The sequence below is a fragment of the Marmota marmota genome, unplaced genomic scaffold, assembly GCF_001458135.2.
Source record: "Marmota marmota marmota unplaced genomic scaffold, marMar, whole genome shotgun sequence".
Classification (NCBI taxonomy): domain Eukaryota; kingdom Metazoa; phylum Chordata; class Mammalia; order Rodentia; family Sciuridae; genus Marmota; species Marmota marmota.
In genome coordinates, this window is record NW_025999895.1 from 4,677,200 (window position 1) to 4,697,107 (window position 19,908).

The 19,908-nt window shown below is 48.1% G+C and overlaps 1 protein-coding gene across 3 annotated transcripts in view; it reads left to right on the forward strand.

Moving 5' to 3' along the window:
* Positions 1-6,338: 6,338 nt before the first annotated feature.
* St6galnac1 (ST6 N-acetylgalactosaminide alpha-2,6-sialyltransferase 1) overlaps positions 6,339-19,908 on the forward strand; it is a 22,009-nt gene continuing 8,439 nt past the window's right edge. The window contains exons 1-2 of one of the 3 annotated variants that reach the window (XM_048797809.1): positions 7,064-7,173; positions 17,682-17,873. Coding sequence is in view for 2 of the 3 variants with exons in the window: in XM_048797810.1 (XP_048653767.1) it covers positions 7,049-7,173 (125 nt within the window). In the remaining variant the exon portion in view is untranslated. Of the gene's footprint in view, positions 7,174-17,681; positions 17,874-19,908 lie in introns of all 3 variants that reach the window. The other 2 variants (XM_048797810.1, XM_015504137.2) reach the window with 2 other exon arrangements.

Here is a 19,908-nt window from a genome sequence, read left to right on the forward strand (position 1 = left end):
GATCTCAATGGGTTGCTGCACCTAGACTTGGTCTTCCAAGAGCTGCACCTGTGACCATCTCCACCCAGGAGGGAGAACATTCTGTAAGGAAGAAACACCAGGCAGCTGGCTTAATATCGAATCCTTGCCTGGGGCAGCCTTAATCATCTGGTCCCTCTTTAAACAACAAAGAGGCACAATGAATTCACTTTCTTTTTACCAAAGGGCATTAATTTTGCCTTTGAGTTACTGTGAGAAACTTCTAGGATCTACAGATGCCAGCTAAATCTGTTACAAGGATAAAAATAAATACCATAGTCTGAGGAATGGGGGCATTCTAGCTAGGGAAAAAGGGAAATGCCAAAAGGGGTTAGAACAGTATCACCTTGACACTTGGGCAGGAAGACTCCTTCCCTGCACCCCTCACGTAGGAGGCCCCATATCGCAAACATCTGACGCACATCAGGCATCTATATCACTTGGATCCAGTGCTGGACGTCAGCCCAGGCTGATCCAGAACCTTCAACACGCGCTTTGGTGACTAACACTTTCCAGGCGCCAGGGCAAAGGCTCCTCCAGGCCTCCGGCCCTGTGTCCAGAAACTCAAAGGTGAAGGTCTGGGTGCTCAAGACCTGCGGGATCTCCAGAGACCAGCACCGCAGAGCTAGCAGCAGGGCACTCGGCACAGAGCTGACCACTTGACTTCTCAGTCCTTCCTCTGAGACCAGAAGCACAACTGACCCACACAACAAAACCCATCTTCCCTTCGTGGCCTCTGTGCACCACATAGGCCAGGCCTGGCTCTGGAGGGGCCCCTGCATTGGCACAGTAAGTTCTAAGGAACATTTGGCCTCAGTAAACAATAGCACAGCTACGTTAGATCTAGATAACATACAAATGGTAGGTCTCATTGTTTTGGCAACCAGACAGGCAGGAAACACTGAAGCTGTGAAGAGTTTCATTTTGATGAAAATACTTTTACCAGATTTAATTACATTTTCAAAATCGTTTTAAATTCTGCTTTATTTGAAAATTTTTGACTAAAATGTGATGGAAACCTTTTAAGGGTTCAAACATGATATCTGACCCCTCCTTTGTACCCTTGCCAGGCCCCACAAAAGTAAAATGGAGGGTTGGAGATGTAGCTCAGATGGTAGAGTGCATGCCTCGCAAACACAAGGCCCTGGGTTCATTCCCCAGCACCACACACACACACACACACACACACACAGAGTTAAAATGGAATACCTGCAATAGCTCTGTGAGAGGTTCATAGATTGTGCCTGGCAAACCCCACTCCTCTGGTAAAAAATTATGTAAATTTAAAAAAGCATTTCAATTATCCTAAAAGTGGAGAAAATCTACTGAATTTCAGTGAGACTATATCTGTGACATTTGAGCCATGACCCATTCCCATCCTTCTCCCCAGGCTGGTAAGGCCAAGAAGATAGTGTTTCCCCCACCCCATCCCCGGCTTCCAGCTCCAATGGAGGGCAACAGTTTCAACACCTGGAGGAAGGAATGTCACTGTGTCTCTCATCCTGCCAGCTCTGTTGCAAAAACTCTACTCCATTCAGGTGTGGCCAAGAGAACTGGGGAGCCCTTCCCCACCCAGAGCCACCTTGTAGGGTGGAAATTCTACACCAGCTTCAGCAGGTAGAAATCCCAGCAGACACATAAGCAACTTCACCCTCCGCACAAACTAGAAATTAGACTTCATAGGATTTATTTAGAATTAAATAAACAAATGCTCGAGTAAACAGCAGTTATAATAGCGAACCCCAGAACAGGGTAGGGTGCAGTGTCTAGAGTTGCTGCAACATGCCATCTAAACTGTTTAGCTGGGCACAGTGGCATATACCTGTAATACAGCAATTTGGGAGGCTGAGGCAGGCAGATCCCAAGTTTGAGGTCAGCCTCAGCAATTTAGCGAGACCCCATCTCAAAAACTAAAACAGGGCTGGAGGTGTAGCTTGGTGACAGAGCACCCCTGGGGGTTCAGTCCCCAACACCAAAACAATAAATAATAAGTTAAAATGTCAGGTTTTCATTGAAAAATTACAAGACATGCAATGAAATAGGAGCTTGGCCACACACAGGGGAAGAACCTGGCACGGAAACCTCTGTTGCAGGCACCCAGGTGTTGAATACATTAACGAAGATGCCCTGAGCAGCTGTAAGCATCGTGTTCCTCAGCCCAACTGTGCCAGGGCAGTGCGGTCAGTTGCTAAAAGGCCAAAATAAGAGCCTAGAGACATCGAGCAAGACGCTTGGTTTATCTGGGAAGGCTTACAAGAGGTCAGGGATGTCTGAGGAGGTGAATGAATGGACGGCACCGCTGCCCTCATGGCACCTCCTCCAGCAGCGGCCTCTCCCACACAGCGCCTGGCCCAGTGGCAGCCACATCCGTCCACAGGGCCCTCGGTTCTGCACCATCACCACTGAGAGGTGTGTTTCAAGGTCGGGTGCAGAAGTAGTAAAGTCATCAGCATCCACTTGCTTAGCTTGCTTGTCTGACCAGCGTCCCAAGGAGCAAGGGTCCTGATATAGATGCAAGAAAGCAGCTGTCCTCAGACAGCACCGACTCACTCTGGTTCCCTTGTGCACAGAGAAAGCCAGTGTCCTTCAAGATCAAATGTACCTGACATGCTGGCCCAGCCTTGCTCTCGGGTTCCCTTTACTTGGCTGAGTTTTTGGAGACAGAAAGGGGACCATTCAGGAACTTGGTGTGTTACTGTCTCCCTTTGCTTTAAGGACAATATAAACATGTTTTTAAAACACAGCAAAGTCCATCAAAAACCCTAAATCAGGCCAAGCTATGATTTGAAAGTGAAGGTAAAACAAAGACATCACAGATTAAGCAGAAATTAAGAGAATTAATTGCTGCCAGAAGACACTTATCCAAGATGGTGATTCAGATTCATGTGAAAAGATGCTACTTTTCAGTAGAGGTGACCATGCAGGGGATGCCAAGCAACAGCGTGCTCACATATGTGCTCAGTTCTTCTTTTAACTGATTTGAAAAGCAACTGCAGCAATGACATGCACCTGTAATCCAAGTGACTGGGAGGACGACAGCCAGGAGGAGCTCAAGTTGAAGGTCAACCTCAGTATCTTACTGAGACTCCCTCTCAAAATACAAACTAAATAAGGTTGGGGATGTAGCTCAGTGGTAGGATACCACTGGGTTCAACCCCCAACACTGTAAAAATATGAAATAAAAAAAATAATAAACCAGGTGTGGTGGTGCATGCCTAAAATCCCAGCAGCTTGGGAAGCTGAGGCAGGAGAATTGTGAGTTCAAAGCCAGCCCCAGACACTTAGTGAGGCCCTGAGCAACTTAGCAAGACCCTGTCTCAAAATAAAAGGGCTGGTTATATGGCTCAGTGGTTGAGCACCCTTGGGTTCAATTCCTGGTACAAAAAGAAGAAAGAAAGAAAAATAATAAAAGTCAATTGCAGCTGGGTGTGGTGGCACACACCTATAATTCCAGTGACTAGGAGGCTGAGGCAGGAGGACTGCAAGTTCAGGCCAGCCTGGACAATGTAGAAAGACCCTGGGTCAAAAAATAAAAAGGCTGGGGGCATAGCTCAGTTGTGGACCACCTCAGGTTTAATCCGAAGTACGAAAGAGAGAGGAAAAAAGAGGGAGGGAGGGGGAAAGGAAGGAAAACAGCACAAGTCAGCCCACCACACCACTGCTTCATAAACGGAGCAGTCTGAATGACCCAAAGTCAGAGGCCGTCAGACTGGCACAGAAAGAAGCCCCCGTGATATGCTCTTTTCAGATTCAGATACAAATAGGCTACAAGTAAAAGGCTGAAACCCTACTGTGCATATGGCAACCGCACCGGGCAAAACAGACTTTAAGATGAAATCTACTCCTGGAGATAAAGAGGGATATTTCGCATTGGCAAAAGTGTCATTCCACCAACAAGACATTACAGTCCCAACACTAATGGGTGACGTCCCGAGAAAGACTCACAAGGCAGGAATGTGAGGCGCTCATGGAGTGGTCAGAAGCAAGGTGCAGTCACCTGTGTCAGTCCCACTGAAAAATCAAGCCGAGAGGCTCTGAAGGGAGAGTCTGACACAGGAGGGCCTGATAATAGCCATCACAGAAGACCCACCAGCACCTGAAGTCTGTGATCTAACACAACTGCTCCTAAAGAAGATTCAGATCTTGACACACACGCAGACAAGAACAGTTTACAGACCAAGAAAAATGTGAAGCTGGTTATGTGACGGTATCCCCCTCCCCAAGCAAGGACACCAAGGACAGAGGAGCTTCCCTCAGACACCTCTGCACAGAGGACGTGCTCATAGCTCTGACATGGGCCTCCACCAAGGTCAGGAAGAGAAAAGCTACTGTGTCTACTGATCCCAGGTTATTATTATTTTTTTTAATATTTATTTTTTAGTTGTAGTTGTACACAATCTCTTTATTTATTTATTTATTTATTTTTATGTGGTGCTGAGGACCAAACTCAGGGCCCCTCATGTACTAGGTGAGCACTTTGTCGCTGAGCTACAGCCCCAGCCCCGATCCCAGGTTATTCTTGTTCCCGTGGTCTGTCTAGGTCCACAGAGCCACTGAGAAGGGAGCCGGGTTCCTACACCATTTATTTAGACACTGCTGGCTCTGACTTTTTCCTGGGTTCTCACAGTTTGTATCGGTGCCTTTATTTGGAGGCTTACATAGGATTGCATCCTTTTTGAGATAATGTCTCATCTGATGCCCAGACACAATGATAAACATCGAACACATCTGCTTGTGATATCGTCTTTAAAAGTAGGCTCTTGCTGGGCTCTGTGGGGCACGCCTGTAATCCCAGCGGCTCAGGAGGTTGAGTACAGAATTTGAGAAGATCAGGAACATAAGAAGGGCACTGAGCACACAGCCCCTCAAGGTAGAAGACCAAAATATGCCCCTCAAAATATGCCTCTTTGGCATCAGAATTATTTCCCACTGTTTATTTTGAGAAACAGCAGGCCCAGAAAAAGGTCTAAGAGCAGAGTTGAAGTTGTCCTTTTCAAGGGAAAATTACATTTATAAAGAAAAAGAATGGTGACAGGTGGAGGGAGCTCCAGCCACACTCTGCGGAGGTGACCGCTGCACCCACGCATTTCCCGCCTGCCTCCCCTCTGCCTGCCTTTCCATGTGAGTTGACAATCCAACACAAGCTGGAGTTGTCACAGGCCACCTGTGACAGAGGTCCCCCTCCAAGAACTTAGAAAGGCAGAGGAAAAGAAATTTTCTTCCTCTACACCACCAGCTCCTCTGTGGGGCTTTCAACCTCCCAAAAGTTGAAATGCCTTTCACTCAATCCAGGATTCCTCTAAGCCATCCAATGTCGCTCAGAGCAGAGAGGATCCAATGGCTGACGCTTTTCAAGAAGTCCCACCCTGGGGCTGGAGATGTGGCTCAAGCGGTAGCGCTCTCGCCTGGCATGCGTGCAGCCCGGGTTCGATCCTCAGCACCACATACAAAGATGTTGTGTCTGCCAAAAAAAAAACTAAAAAATAAATATTAAAAATTCTCTCTCTCTCTCACTCTCTCTTAAAAAAAAAAAAAAAAAGTCCCACCCTGGAATGACTCCAAGGCACACTTGCTGGTGCAGGGCATCCCTCCAGAGGCCCTGGCCTTTCGGAGATTTACAACTCAAAATCGTGGGCGCCGTAGACACACACATACTCTCTGTCTGTAGGTGAAGATCGGAGGCCGTGAAGTGACGATCAGTGGCCACTCAGGTGAAACAGCCGGCCGTGCTTAAGGTCCTCCAGGGAAAGTCCTACTCCTCTCCAGAGCCCTTCACACCCAACTCGGCTTGAAAAAGTTACAGAAGATGTGGAAAAACCAGTTTTGCCCCAGTTTGCAATGCCTTTTAGCAATTCTTACTCTAACCTGAGCTTCTGCACCCTCTCTTGACCATTCTCTCTTGGTCTGCCTCTCTCACGAGTGAAAGGAAATGACAATCGTCTTCTTGCTTCACTTTTCACTGCAAACGACCTTTTGACAACTCTTATCTGCATCGAAGTTCTCACACGCCCTGCTGGATGGTTTACAAAGAAGACCAAAGTTGAAAGTTTCAGTTTAAAAAGGAGAGAGACAAAAGTAGATTTATCAAACATAAGAATTATGATGCCTAGAGTCAGTTCCCCTAAAACGTGTCTTTTCCTGGACCTCACACGCCTGGCAGCATTGGGCTGGAACCTGAGAACCGGGAAGTGAACTGTGGATTATTCCACCCCACTGACCTGGGTTGTAATTTTCACTCAAGAGTAATATGTTGTTTTTCTTTCTTTTTTTTTTTTCTAAAAGCAAGGCGGTGCTAATTTCTCAGAGGGCTGCTGGGCAGCGGTGGAGAATGCAATCTCTGGGTTGGGCAGATGGGGACCCAGAGCCAGAAGCGCACTGTGGTCTTGGGTGACCGCTGGCTGGCAGAGGCAGTTTCCTTAACTGTGAAATGGGGAGGACCATGGTCCCTCCCGTGGATACGCAAGTCGCCCTGGGGCCCGTGAAGCCTCACACGGTGGGTTCCATGCACGATGGGTGCCTGGCGGAGTGCACAAGGTTTCAGAAGAGGAGGAGGAAGGAGCAAAGGCCACGTGACCGAGAGCCGGTGCCTCCCATAAACAAGGCGCTACTGCATGTGGTGATCTCTGGTGTCCTTGTGACAGCCCAGAGGCACAGGCCTCTGCTTTTCCCATTTAGGGATGAGGGGGGCAGATCAAGGAACTTGATAAAGTGCGCTTGCTTCTCATGGATGTAGTCCTCATGAAGCTCTGCATTCAGAAATTGGCTTCAGAGACAGAAAAGGAAGGTGAACTTGTTTGAACAAAAGGAGTTTCTCTTCCTTGCAGCCACGCCAGCCTATAAGCCTTCATAAAGCAGCGAAGGCGGTTCCTCTTCCCCTGGCAGAGACTGATAGCCTCCGCACTCACCACAGTGGCTCCCGGTGAAGACAGGGTGCACACTCCCTGACCAGAGGCCTGGGCGGGGAGCCCGTCCCTGTTCACATCCAGCCCCAGGATATGGAGAAATCTCCTATAGGGCCCCACTCACCAGCATGAGGTCCTGCCCACGGAGACTCAGTCGCCTGGGCCAAGTGTGGCCCTTGCTTGTGGCCGCGCTGATCTTCTTCCTCTTCACCCTGCCTTCCTTCATTAAGGAGCCCAGCACGAAGCCTTCCAGGTAAGAGTCGCACCCTTCCAGGTTCCTCCTGTCCCCCTGAGGGGGCCTGAAAACTGTAGCCCAGGGAGCCTTGGGACCTCTGAGCCACTTGTGAAGGTGTCAGATCAGAGATGTCAAGATCCACTGGTCAGGAAGACCCAAGGGAAATGGACCCTAGGGAGATGGAGGAGATAGTGGCAGTGGTCTCCCAAGGTCCAGGGACCAAGGTCCAGGGACACCACCAGGCTCCTGTGGGGCAGAAATGGAGGCGGGAGCTGAGAACTCATGGAGAGGTCAGTAGAGAGCACAGGTGGACAATGGGTGAGCTCCCCTCTGGGACTGTGAGTAATGCCAGCAGCCACTGAGGGAGGTAGCTCTGATTCTGTGCCCCAAGTCAGTCCTCCAAAAAGACAGAGCCATTTTTCCTTAGAAAATAAACACACCTCTGGCAGTGAGGGGCCCTTTTCCTTCCAGACTCAAAAAAAATTATTTTTTCTTCTTTTGGTTTTGCATGTGTGTTCTCATAGAGTTAAAAATAATACAGAGAAGAGAGGCAGGAACTGAAGGTCACCCCGTGACACCCCACATCTGATCACTGTTAATACTTTGGTATTATGATTACAGCTTCCACCTCCACAGCATTACTGTGTGCCAGGCCCTGTTCTAAATGCTTTATGTTCATTAACTAATTCTCGTTATTATGAGGATGCTGAGACACCGAGGGCTAAGCTGAGTCACCTAAATAACACTGCTCGAACGTCTCAGGGCCAGGATTTAAACCCAGGTATTCTGATCCTATATCCCAAGTATGTCTCCTTTATGCTATGTAACACCTTCATCTATGTATCCCACCATACTTACTGTGCCGCAGGACAATGATTTTTTTCAGTACTGAGGACTAAACCCAGGTGCTCTACCGCTGAGCCACTTCCCCAGCCCTTTTGATTTTGAGACAGGATCTCGCTATGTTACCCAGGCTGGCTTCACACTTTCGATCCTTCTGCCTTGGCCTCCTGAGTAGCTACATTACAGGCATTCAAGGCCTGGCTATAAGGCAATTTTAAAATCACGCTTATGGTAGACATTTTTCCATGTTATTGATTCATAGATTACTATTTATTATTATCATTGATTAATTAATTTATTTATTTTGTGGTGCTGGGATGGAACCCAGGGCCTCAGGCATGCTGGGCAAGCACTCTGCCTTGAGATAACACCCAGCCCCACTCCCTCTCCCTTCTTTTTCATAGCTGCATAGCATTTTGCAGAACTGATAGGGTTTCTTTTTTTTTTTTTTTTTTTTTAATTTTTTTTTTTTTTTTNATAACCAGCCCTTTTATTTTGAGACAGGGTCTTGCTAAGTTGCTCAGGGCCTCACTAAGTGTCTGGGGCTGGCTTTGAACTCACAATTCTCCTGCCTCAGCTTCCCAAGCTGCTGGGATTTTAGGCATGCACCACCACACCTGGTTTATTATTTTTTTTATTTTTTAGTTATCGGCGGACACAACATCTTTGTTTGTATGTGGTGCTGAGGATCGAACCCGGGCCGCACGCATGCCAGGCGAGCGCGCTACCGCTTGAGCCACATCCCCAGCCCCTGATAGGGTTTCTTTAGCCAAGCCCTATTGATTAGCACAGGGGTATTAGACGTAGGGGTGGGCAACGGGATTGTCACTCATTTTTCACTTCCTTTTGTACATTTCCTTAGCATTTCTGTAGATGGATTTCTTGCAGTGGGATTGCCAAGACAATGATTACAGCCATAAGAAATGTTAATGGAGACGTCAAAGCATTTTCCCCAAAGGCAACACTAGGGGGCGAGAAGGTTAGCTCTCCGCCAGATATGGCCACCCTGGGGAGCTTCAATGCTTTGGGGGTTTCCATTCTATAGTCAAAAGTGTGTTTCTTTTTTAAATTTTCATTTACCAGTTTATTGGGGAAGCTAAGGCTCTTTTTAAAGTTGTTAACCATTTGTACTTTTCTGTTTTCTTTTTTTGGTACCAGGGATTGAACCCAGAGGTTCTTTACCTCTGGGCCACAGTCCCGGCCACTGCCCCCGACGGCCCCCGCTTTTTTTTAAAAGTCAGTTTAAAGACAGGGTCTTGCTAAGTTGCTGAGGCTGACTTTGAACTTGTGATCCTCCTGCCTCAGTCTCCCGAGTAGCAGAATCATTTGTATTTTTCCATGAATGCTTTGTTCATATCGTTTGCTCTTTTTTTTTTTTTAAAGTAAATTGTTTCTTTTTCCTATTTGTAAGAGATTCCCATGTATTGGGCATATTAACTCTTTCTGACTTATATGTTACAATGCTTCAAATGTTTCCTTTGGCCCAATGTTTTATTCCGTGTTTGTGATATTGTATCTCATACAGAAATAATATTTATGTAGATAAATCTTTTCCTTTATGGTCACTGGGCTTTTTGTGCAATTTTTAGGAAAACAAGTCCTACCCCAAAATCATATAAGTTTTCTTTTTAATTTTCTACTAATATTCCTGCATTTTTTTCTTTTATGTTGAATAAGTTAATCCTGCAGAATTGAACATGAACATGAACATTCTCCAGGACTCTTGATTTTTATCAGCAAAACCCAAATCCATCAAGCTTAAGTAGGATAGTGAGGGGACGAGATGCTAGAGCAGCACAGCTCTCCTGGGGAGCACTGCAAGGTGACACTGGACTGCAGATGAACGGCTGCTGGTGACAGGGCTCCTGGCCACCTTCCCCAGGAGTTAAAGGGCAGAGGTTAGTGGCCAGGAGGTGTCTGGTCTAGAGGTTTCTGAAGGCCAAAGGCCACTGTGACTCAGAGCAGGGTGATGTGTGGGGAAGATGACGGAGCCACACTGCCCATCCCAGTCATTCCTGTGGCACGTGTGCTACAGGGATCAGGGATCAGAGCCTTGAAACTGCCCGGTTACTTTCTGGAGCCAAGTAATGAGACCACTCACCCCAGGAAAAGTGTGGAAATGCTGACGGCTGCCAGGGCAGCAGGGGTCAGGCCCAGGAAGGCCCCTCCTGGAGAAAAGCCATGCTTACTGACAGTGAGACCGTGTCAGCAGGTCCCTGCCATCAAACAGAGGCTGACGGAGCCGGAGCCTCGGGGTGAGCAGAGACACCTCCCCAACGCACACCAGCAGGTGGGCACTCAAGTAATAATGCCAAGGCTCAGAAGAGCTGAGCCTTGACAGAGGGGGCAGCCCAGGCCTCCGCCCAGAGGTAGAGCATTTGCCCGGCACCTGCAAGGCCCTGGCTCCATCCCAGCCAACACCACAGAAGGAAAGAAAGGGGGGCAGAGTTCTCCTGCCCGGCCATGATCTTGCCGCCCCCTCCCTTGCTCCCTCATCTCCCCAAACTCCCCTCATCTCATCCCCGTCTCCCCATCCCTACCCGCAGCTGAGAGGGTTGTAGCTCTGGTTTGGCTGCAAGGGGGAACAGGAGAGGAGCTCTGAACCACGTAGGACACCTAGATCTCTCAAGGAGATCAGAGACATGAGAGAGAGCGAGGGCGAGAGACAGAGAGCGGGGGAGAGGAGACAGATTATATTGTAATTTTTCTTAGACCAAGTCTCGGGTTTTTAGGTTGGTTATTTTGTTTTGGTACTGTGAACCCAGGCCCTGCACATGCTAAGCAATGCTCTGTCACTGAGCTACACTCTCAGCCTCCTAAGACTGAATTTTCAGCCTCAAAAGTGACTATAACATTTTGGAGTCATTCCCGTTTCCATTAAGGAATGGGAAAAAGGGAAACATATTATGCTGCTCAATAAACTGTTTACATAATTAAGTTCCCAAATGGTTAACAGAAGAACCAAGTGCCATACGGAGTCCCTGGAAGAGACTCCCTAGAAATTCTCTGTTGAAGGATTCTCAGAGGATGTGGCACTTGAGACGAGCAGGGCTCAGATGAGGGACTGGGGAAAGGCGTGTGGGTGGGTGAGGAAATCCTAAAACGAGTCCTCTGGCCTTGACGAGCCATAGCAAACTGGCCCCAGAGCAGTGAAGGGCTGGCCCTGCAGCAGGGTGGGGACAGAGGCTTGCTGCACGGGGCATGCGGGCAGTGGTGGCCTCATGAGACTGGTATGTGAAGGCCGTTAGTCTGTCAGAGGTGAACTGGGTGGGTGGGAAGGTGGAGTGGGTGCCATCTTGGCCTGACCAGCAGTGGCAACCTAGGGTGGGATACAGAGAGAGTTCCCAAGCAAATGACCCTGACACAAAGTCCAACAGGGGGAGACTAACCACTGAATCTCAAAGTGAAGAGAATCTGGGAGCAGGAAGAAAGGGAACGTTGAGAGGCATGTCAAAGGCACAGGAAGCAGAGTGGAAGAGACAGAACGTGACCACAAGCTTTGCACCTTAGAGACTGGCCATGGTCCACCCTCCTCAGTCTTGGTCCCACAGTGCTTCTGGGAAGAGGGTAACAGTAAAACCAGACATAATCCAGGCACAATGGCACACACCTGTGACCCCAGATACTCAGGAGGCTGGGGCAGGAGGATCACAGGTTCAAGGCCAACCTTGGCAACTTAATGAGGTCCTCTCTAAAAATAAAACTTATTAAAAATGGCTGGGGATGTGGCTCAGTGGTAGAGTGCCCCTGGATCCAATTCCCAGAACCAAAAAAAAAAAAAAAAAACAGACATAAAAGGGAGTTTTAAAAAGCTTACCTTAATTTATGAGGGTCGAAATCAAGGTGGCGACAACCACTTTCATGACACATCATTAACATTTCAGAACTGGAGATGTTTCCAGAGCACCTCTACCCGGGAGCTGTCTGTGTACTCCTTGGTAGACAGCCAACATCAGGGTATTTATTCTTTCTGAAAGATCTCAAATATGAGGCTCAAAAAGGTTAACACTGATTCCACCCAACCAGAAAATAGCAAAACAGATACTTGAACTTAGGGGACTTTGGCTCCAAATGCCATTCTTCCACTATTTCCCTTGTGTGTTGACTCTCAAGAGATGCAAAGTCTAAAGAAAACGAGAGACATACAAAGTAGGCAGCAGGCAGGACATGTGACAAGTGCCACGAAGCAGACAGGGAGGACCACGTCCAAGGGGGAGTCGGAGTGAGAATGTCACGGAGAAGCCTAATGACTGTGTGACATTTCAGCCATCAGGGATGATGCAAACCAAGGGAACAGTGTGAGCGGTGGCCCAGAATGCTCAGGAGGGAGTCGTCGGTGGCTGATCAACCAGCACCGGTGTGGCCCTTGCAGTGTGCCAGGCCTGGTCTCGGCGGCTGCTGCATATTAGGCTTCTTAGGTAGATACATCATCACCACCACTCCCTGTTACAGAGAAGATAACGTGCCCAGGACAGTCTGGTCACAAGTGCATCCCAGGCAAGCTGGCTGCCGTCCAGACTCTCAGCCCCAACACCAGGCTCTGCCCTTCAGCTCCTCAGGTTCAACAAACCCAGAGTTTTGTTTCGTCTCCCACCAGAGCACGCATTTCTTGTGGGCAGCCTCTTATTTGTCTCTATTTCCTCGGCATTTTGAGCATGTCCTGAACACAGCACAGGAGCATAGATAAATGCTTGTTGATGAAAGAATAAACTCATGCCCTTAAATAGCAGCCAAAGTATTTTCAGACGTTATTCTATGCTATAGAACTTTAAGAGCTCGGGATGACTTGCTCAAGTCTGTGCTCGATGCAGGTTACTCTGCCACTGGATGTCCTGGATGATGGGGGACAGTTACGGGGTCAGAGTTCAGGATACCTGAGCAGGGACGGTACAGACAGGAAGAGCGAGCCGAGAGTGCCAGATCTGCAGGACTAGGCCACAAGGAGGATGGAGGAAGGGGTGAAGAAGAGGGACTTAGAGCAGCTCTGTGACCTCAGACCAAGGTTACGGGCCTCCTCTCACATCTTCTTAGGACAAGGTCAAGTGCATCAAACTGTGAAGGTGTTGGTTCCAGGCTAGGTTTTGCAGGCTGATGTGCAGATGTGATCTCAAGCCACCCTCTGCTGCCTGGTATAAATATGTTAGAGAGGATAATTGACAGTAAGCTTTAAAAACACATCTATGGAGTCTGCTTTCCATTTTATTTTGTTTTGGAATAAGAAACACAACCTTGGGGCTGGGGATACGGCTCAAGCGGTTGCGCACTCGCCTGACATGCGTGCGGCCCAGGTTCCATCCTCAGCACCACACACAAAGATGTTGTGTCCTCCAAAAACTAAAAAATATTAAAATTCTCTCTCTCTCTCTTAAAAAAAAAAAAAAAGAAAGAAAGAAACACAACCTTATTTTCTGTGACCTCCTGATTTCCAATTCTGGACCTCTCCAGGCTGCAGGAGAACTTAACCTCAGCGTTCTTCCCCCTCTGACCCATCCCAGGATGTTGCCAAGGGCTCCAGGACCTGAAGCGGTGAGGGCAGCAGACTCTTAGCCCCTGGTGGAGCTGCTGCCAAGCAGCACTGCGCCTGTCCCTGGGCTCCCCCAGGTCCACCTGGCTTGGACTGTCTGTGGTCCCATCCCCCAAGGCTCTGCACACAACCATTTCCTTTCTGGGGAAGTGTCAGACCCCCAGATCACTGCCGCAGGGGAGAGTGGCCTCTGATCCCCTGAACACAGGTCCCTCTCCTTCTCTCCCCCCTCCCCCAACCAGAGCACATCTTTCCAGGGAAGGGACAAGGCAGTGGGAAGTAGTAAGCCCTCCTCCCTCCTAACTTCTCCAAGACATTTTATGTATTTCACCAATTTTTAAATTTTTTAAAAAAATTTATTTGTATGTGGTGCTGAGGATGGAACCCAGGGCCTCACACAGGCTAGGTGAGCGCTCTACTGCTGAGCCACAACCCCGGGCCTTGTTTCACCAAATTTTGAACATGAAACAGACTCTTAACTGCTAGGGGAGGTGAGCGGGTGCAGGGAGGAAAATAGTTAAATAACATTCCAGAACACTAGACAACTGCACCGGACAGGGACCTGGCAGCTCACGCCTGCGGGACTAACAGTGCGTTCTTGCAGAGGATGGGGTTATAGGAGATCGACACCCCTGTGTCTCAGTGAGCACACATTTCCTCCCTGACTTCTGAAGACTCAGGAGAAAAAAGGCTCAATTTAGGTGTCACTTCCCATTTCAGAGGCCTCCCAGACACAGCTGTCTTCCTGAGTCGACTCACCGCCCCCACACATGTGACTGAGGCTGTCATGCCTGTGACACCTGTTGCAGCTGTGGATATTCATGTCCATCTCCCTGGTAGGCTGAGTTTCTAAGATGGGTGACCCAGCTGTTGGTCCCTAACAGACATCCTATGCTGGGCATATGGCCAGTCATTTAAGAAAATATTTGCCAAATAAACATTGCCTGGGGCTTTCTAATTCTCATGGGATTTTCAATGTCTCATTTTGTTTTCAGTTTTTCTCCTCAATATTTTTTTGAACTTTTTTTTAATACCTTTATTTATTCATTCATTTTTTTTTAATGTGGTGCTAAGGGTCGAACCCAGGGCCTCGCATGTGCTAGACGAACACTCTACCGCTGAACCACAACCCCAGCCCCTCTCCTCAATATTTAATGTTTGTTTACAAGACGTGCACAGTTCTAAAGACCAACGCTACCATGCTGAGGCCTACCTCCCACAGGGCAGACCTCAGTGTCCTCCCCACCCCGGGACCCTGATCCCCAAGGCTACTACTCCACTATTCTGATGTTTCTTTTGGCACTGACCCCACGTTTCTGAATAACATGGCTGACCTGCTGTCCTCTGACCTCTCAACTTGAAGTGGTTAAGTGCTGTCAATGACATATTGTTTACCCCCAGCCTTGGGCTGATTATCCCTTTCAAGTGTCCTCTCTGGACATGGTGACCCAAAGGGAAGCTGATTGGGCATCTGTCACTGTGTCATTCCAGCACTGACAATTGTCCAAGTTTGACCAGCCTACCTTGGTACGGCATGGTAATAAAAGTCCAAATCATACTGTTATCCTGTGTGCATATATGGATATGCATGGATCTGTGACAACAAATCACATCATTTTGCACGTCCATAAGGCACCATTAAAAAATGTGGAAAGAAAAAAAGAAAGGAAAATAAAGTGCCTTCTATACATTGGATCGTAAGTTTTATGAGACAGGTATTAAGAATCCCATTTAATACATAAAGAAATGGAGGCTCAAAGGGTTTGGTGACTTGCCCCCAGCACCTGGCCAGGCAGGATGTATCACGTTTTTGTGTTGGAAACTTCAAACAGCTCTCTTCGAGCCCTTTACAAAATATATGTCATTGCAGACCAGTTGTCCCATGCTGTGGACACTGGAACTCACTCCTCCTCCTCCTTACTCCTCCCATCTAGTGGCATTTTGGTGTCCATCTCCTCTCTGGCCATGCTTCCTTCCACTACTGAGCACTATTCTGTTCTCTACTCTATGAAATCAGCTTCTGAAGCTTCCCGTGGTGAGAACATGTGTGTCTTCTGTGCCTGGCTTATTTCACTTACCTAACACCCTCCAGTCCCACCCATGTTGCCACAAATGGCAGACCCCCATTTTTCGGCTGGCCAACCTCTCATTGTTACACACACCACCTTTGCTCACCCCCTCATCCACCAATGGAGAAAACTTGGCCGATTCCATGCCTTGACTCTTGTGAATACAGCTGCAGTGAACGTGGAGCGCAGGTCTCTGATCGCACAGATCTCAGTTCCTTGGGCTGGATTCTATGGTGTGGTACTTTTAGTTGGCTGAGGAGCCTTCAGACGGTTCTCTGTAAAGGGGAATCCATCCACGCTGCTGGCGGTGATCTTTTGCCTTTTTTATTATAGCCATTCAAACTGGGCTGAGATCACCTCTGTTTTGTTTGCATTCCTCATCATCAGTGGCATTCAGCAATTTTTCACATATTTGGCCGTTTGTGTACCTTCTTTTGAGAAATGTCTGTTCAGATCATTTGCTATTTTCACGTGATGATTCAAGTTTTTTGCTGCCGTTTGAGTACCTTGTCTTCTTCTGTGGATGTTAATCCCTTGTCAGATGGATAGTTTCCAGTATTTCCTCCCATTCTGTATGTCATCCTGCGCTCCACTGATGGTTTCCTTTGTGTGCAGAGCATATTTTAATTTTTTTTAGATGTTGATGAACCTTTTATTTTATTCATTTATCTATATGTGGTGCTGAGAGTCAAACGAAGTGCTTTGTTCATGCTAGGAAGCGCTCTGCCACTGAGCCTCAGCCCCAGCCCCATATTAAGTTTGATATAATGCCACTTGTCTGTCTGTGTCTTCGTCATCTGTACCTTTGGGGTCTTATCCAAAAAATTAATCGCCCAGAACAATGTCTTAAAACATGTCCCATATGTTTTCTTCCAGCAGCTTCAGGTTTTACCTTTAGGTCTTTGATCCTTTCCCCTATTCCCCTGTGCTGGGGGTGGCTCCCAGGGCCTGAGGCACGTTAGGCAGGAGTTGTGCCACTGGCTACTTCCCCAGCATCTTTGATCCGCTGTCAGTTGGAAGGGACGAGGGTCGCGTTTCGTTCTTCTCTGTGTGGATATCCAGCTTTCCTAGCACCATGTACTGAAGACCCTGTGTCTGTGACTCTTGCCATTGTTGTTTAAAACACCTCCTCCCTGGATGGCTTGGTCCTGCCCACCACCACCCCTACTCTGCATCTTCTCCTAAACTCTCACAATATTCAGGCCTGGGAGTCAGGGGCGAGCCCTGCCTGTGGACAGGAGGTGTGTTTTATGGAGAGAGGACATCCAACTTTTAAATCAACACACTGTCATTCTGGCCCAGTGAGTCCATTGAGGAGACAGGCATCCCAGAGAGTGCCTGAGGAGCCCTAGGCAGGGTGTGCTTCGGGAATTGCTTCCTCATTTTTTCCTCTGAATTTTTTTCTTTTCTTCCTCTTCTGTCCCCATTAGTATCTCCCCTACTGTAATTGAAGGGTTCAAAGCAAACAAAAGTTTCCTCTGGGGGGCTGGGGTTGTGGCTCAGCTGTAGAGCACTCGCCTAGCATGCGCGAGGCACTGGGTTAGATCCTCAGCACCACAAAAAATAAAAGGTATTGTGTCCACTACAACTAAAACAATTTTTATTTTTAAAAAGGTTTCCTCTGAATGTTTCCTCTTCCCCTGATACATCATCCCCTTAGTAACTCTCCAAATGAACGAGCTCTGACCTGAAAAAGAACACTCAGAATAACAAAACACGGATTTCCAGCAAATGTTTCAACCCACAAAGGTAATTTAGGCAGTTGTACAGCTTTTAGCCATTGAAGCGGCCCACTGAAAAATCATTCAAAACCTTTAAATCATCTAAAACTTTTCAGGATTTCCCAGGGAAAATACACTTGCCACTTGGAAAAGCAAAGCAGAGCAGCTGTTTTCATTTCAGATAGGAAAGGAGACCCCAAAGAGCTACCAAACTCCAGGGGGGACTGGGACAGCTACGTGGACACAGGGGAGTCTTGGAACCCACAGGTCTGGCTAAGAGAGGGGGGTGGGAGCAGCCCCTGGAACAGGGCTGGACAGCAGGAGTCAGGTGACCCAGGAGCGGCCAAGGCGGGTCTGCCTCCCTTCCAGGAGAAACAGCTGGAACTGGCATCACAGGGAGGGACAGAGAGGCAGAGCTGATGACCAGGACTGCCTAGAGAGCCCAGGACTCAAGGACGTGAGGGGACGCCCGTTTGTGTGACTGGCCACTCATGACGACAGACATGGCAGACAGCTGACTGGGACCCCTCCCAGTCTCCGAACCACAGCTCGGGAGCCCAGGTACAAAACTACTGTGGAAATCACAAGTCTTTTGACCACTTTCCTATGCTCCAGAAGTAATCCACTCCTGCCGCCATTACAGGTGACCACTGACCGGGGTAGTATTCTCAAACTTCAGTTCAGACAGCCTCTGGCACAGCCTCGGATCCCGTCCTGCATTGTCTGTAGGCTGTAATCTAGGAAAACCTTGCTTGGTTACCAGGTTGCTTTATGACTTCAGGCATAAATGAACTTTGAACCTGTTGCCATTTCTTTGCCTCCAGCCTCCCCGTGGGGATGTTTTTACCAATAGAGAGGAGATTGCAGTGAAACATTCTTCTATGTGCTACTTTTATCAAATAGAGCTGTGTGAGCCTCTTGATAATTAAATGCAATATTTTTTTTCTTACCTCCCCGGTAGATCAGAATTATGAATTTTTTTTCTTAAGTGTGGTCCATAATTATTTCCCCTGTCCTTCCGGACTAGATGCCCTTAATAGAAAAGTGCTCTCCTGCCCCAGCCTTACCCATGGCTCAGGATCTGAACAAATGAAAACAGGATACTCAGCTTCTTCACACCACTTTAGCATTCAGTAAATCCACGTGTAACAATAAGGAAATGCTTGTATAAACACCTGTGAACCTAACAATCATAGGTGTGTTTAATTATTGAAAATTGAATCTTAAATCACATAATTATGTCACTCCCTGGATTACTGCTGCGACTTCCTGTACAATGTCAACGAGTTTTCAAGCAACCGGAGCGTTTGCAAACAGAACTGTCTTTTCTGGGCGTCACTAGGCCACTCCTGCCTCCAGACCGATTCTAGAGAGGGACGCTGTATGTCTTCAGGGGCCGTGTGACCACTGTGCAGAGGGCCGGCTATCCGTGCTGCACAGTGGAAGACCACCCGCCTCATCCTCTCCCCAGCCGCTGCCTATTGGTGCCCTTGGCCAGACAGCAACATCCAGGAAAATGTGCAGGCTGGGAAAACGTTATTCACCAGAGTTCCTCAAGCAGGGTGCTAAGAGTTTGGGAGAAAAAACTCTCCGAGACCTCTAGGGGAGGAGTAAGCTGCAGGGTTAGGGTGAATCCACCAAGGGGCCTCACTGGTTGCCAGAGCCGCCTGATGAACCAAGCCAACAGCTGGGGCTGGAGCTTGTGCTGAACTGACAGAGCCCAGACAGTGGGTGAGTGTCAGCTCCATCCTGGCAGCTCTCCACCCTCCCACTCCATCCACCGAGTGAGTCACCAAGGACACAGCCTGACCAGCTGGGTCTTCCGGGGTGTCCTGAGGGGTATTCTTTCATAATGGATACTTCGGGGGTGTCTGCCCAACCTATAACCCCCTCTTCCTCTTGAAATGGTCATCCTCTTGTGCAGAGGGTGGACCCTAGGATGTCACATACTGTGTGACCCAGACCACTGGGTAGGAAATGGAACCCAAATCCTTCTACCAAGATTGAAAATCTGGGAGCAAAGAGTCAAGCCCCTAGGACGGGGGTTACCAGGTGGCTGCTACATTCATCCATGATGTGGGCTGGAGAGAGGAGACTCAGCGCTGACTCGCTGGACAGAGAGAGAAACCAACGCAGAGGGGGCAGAAGTGAGAACACAGCCAGAGGGAGACTCGGGTTCCAGGCTTCCTGGGGGAGCAACCACTTATTGCTTTTTATTTAAAAAAAAAAAAAAAAAAAAAAACCTTTGTTTATTTTCATGTGGTGATGAGGACAGAACCCAGGGCTTCGAATGTGCCAGGCGGGTGCTCTGAGCCACAACCCCCGCCCCCACTTCTTGCTCTTGATTCCTTGAGACACTTACCTTGGAATAAGTTTCCCTTTTGCTTTTCTTTCTTTTTTTTTTAATATAGTTTTTAGTTGTAAATGCAGCTTTTATTTATTTTTATGTGGTGCTGAGGATTGAACCCAGGACCTCACACATGCCAGGCAAGTGCTCTACCACTGAGCCACAACTCCAGCCCCATTTTTGCTTTTCTTTTCCTTTCTTTCTTTTCTTTCTTTCTTTCTTTCTTTCTTTCTTTTTTTTTTTTTTTTT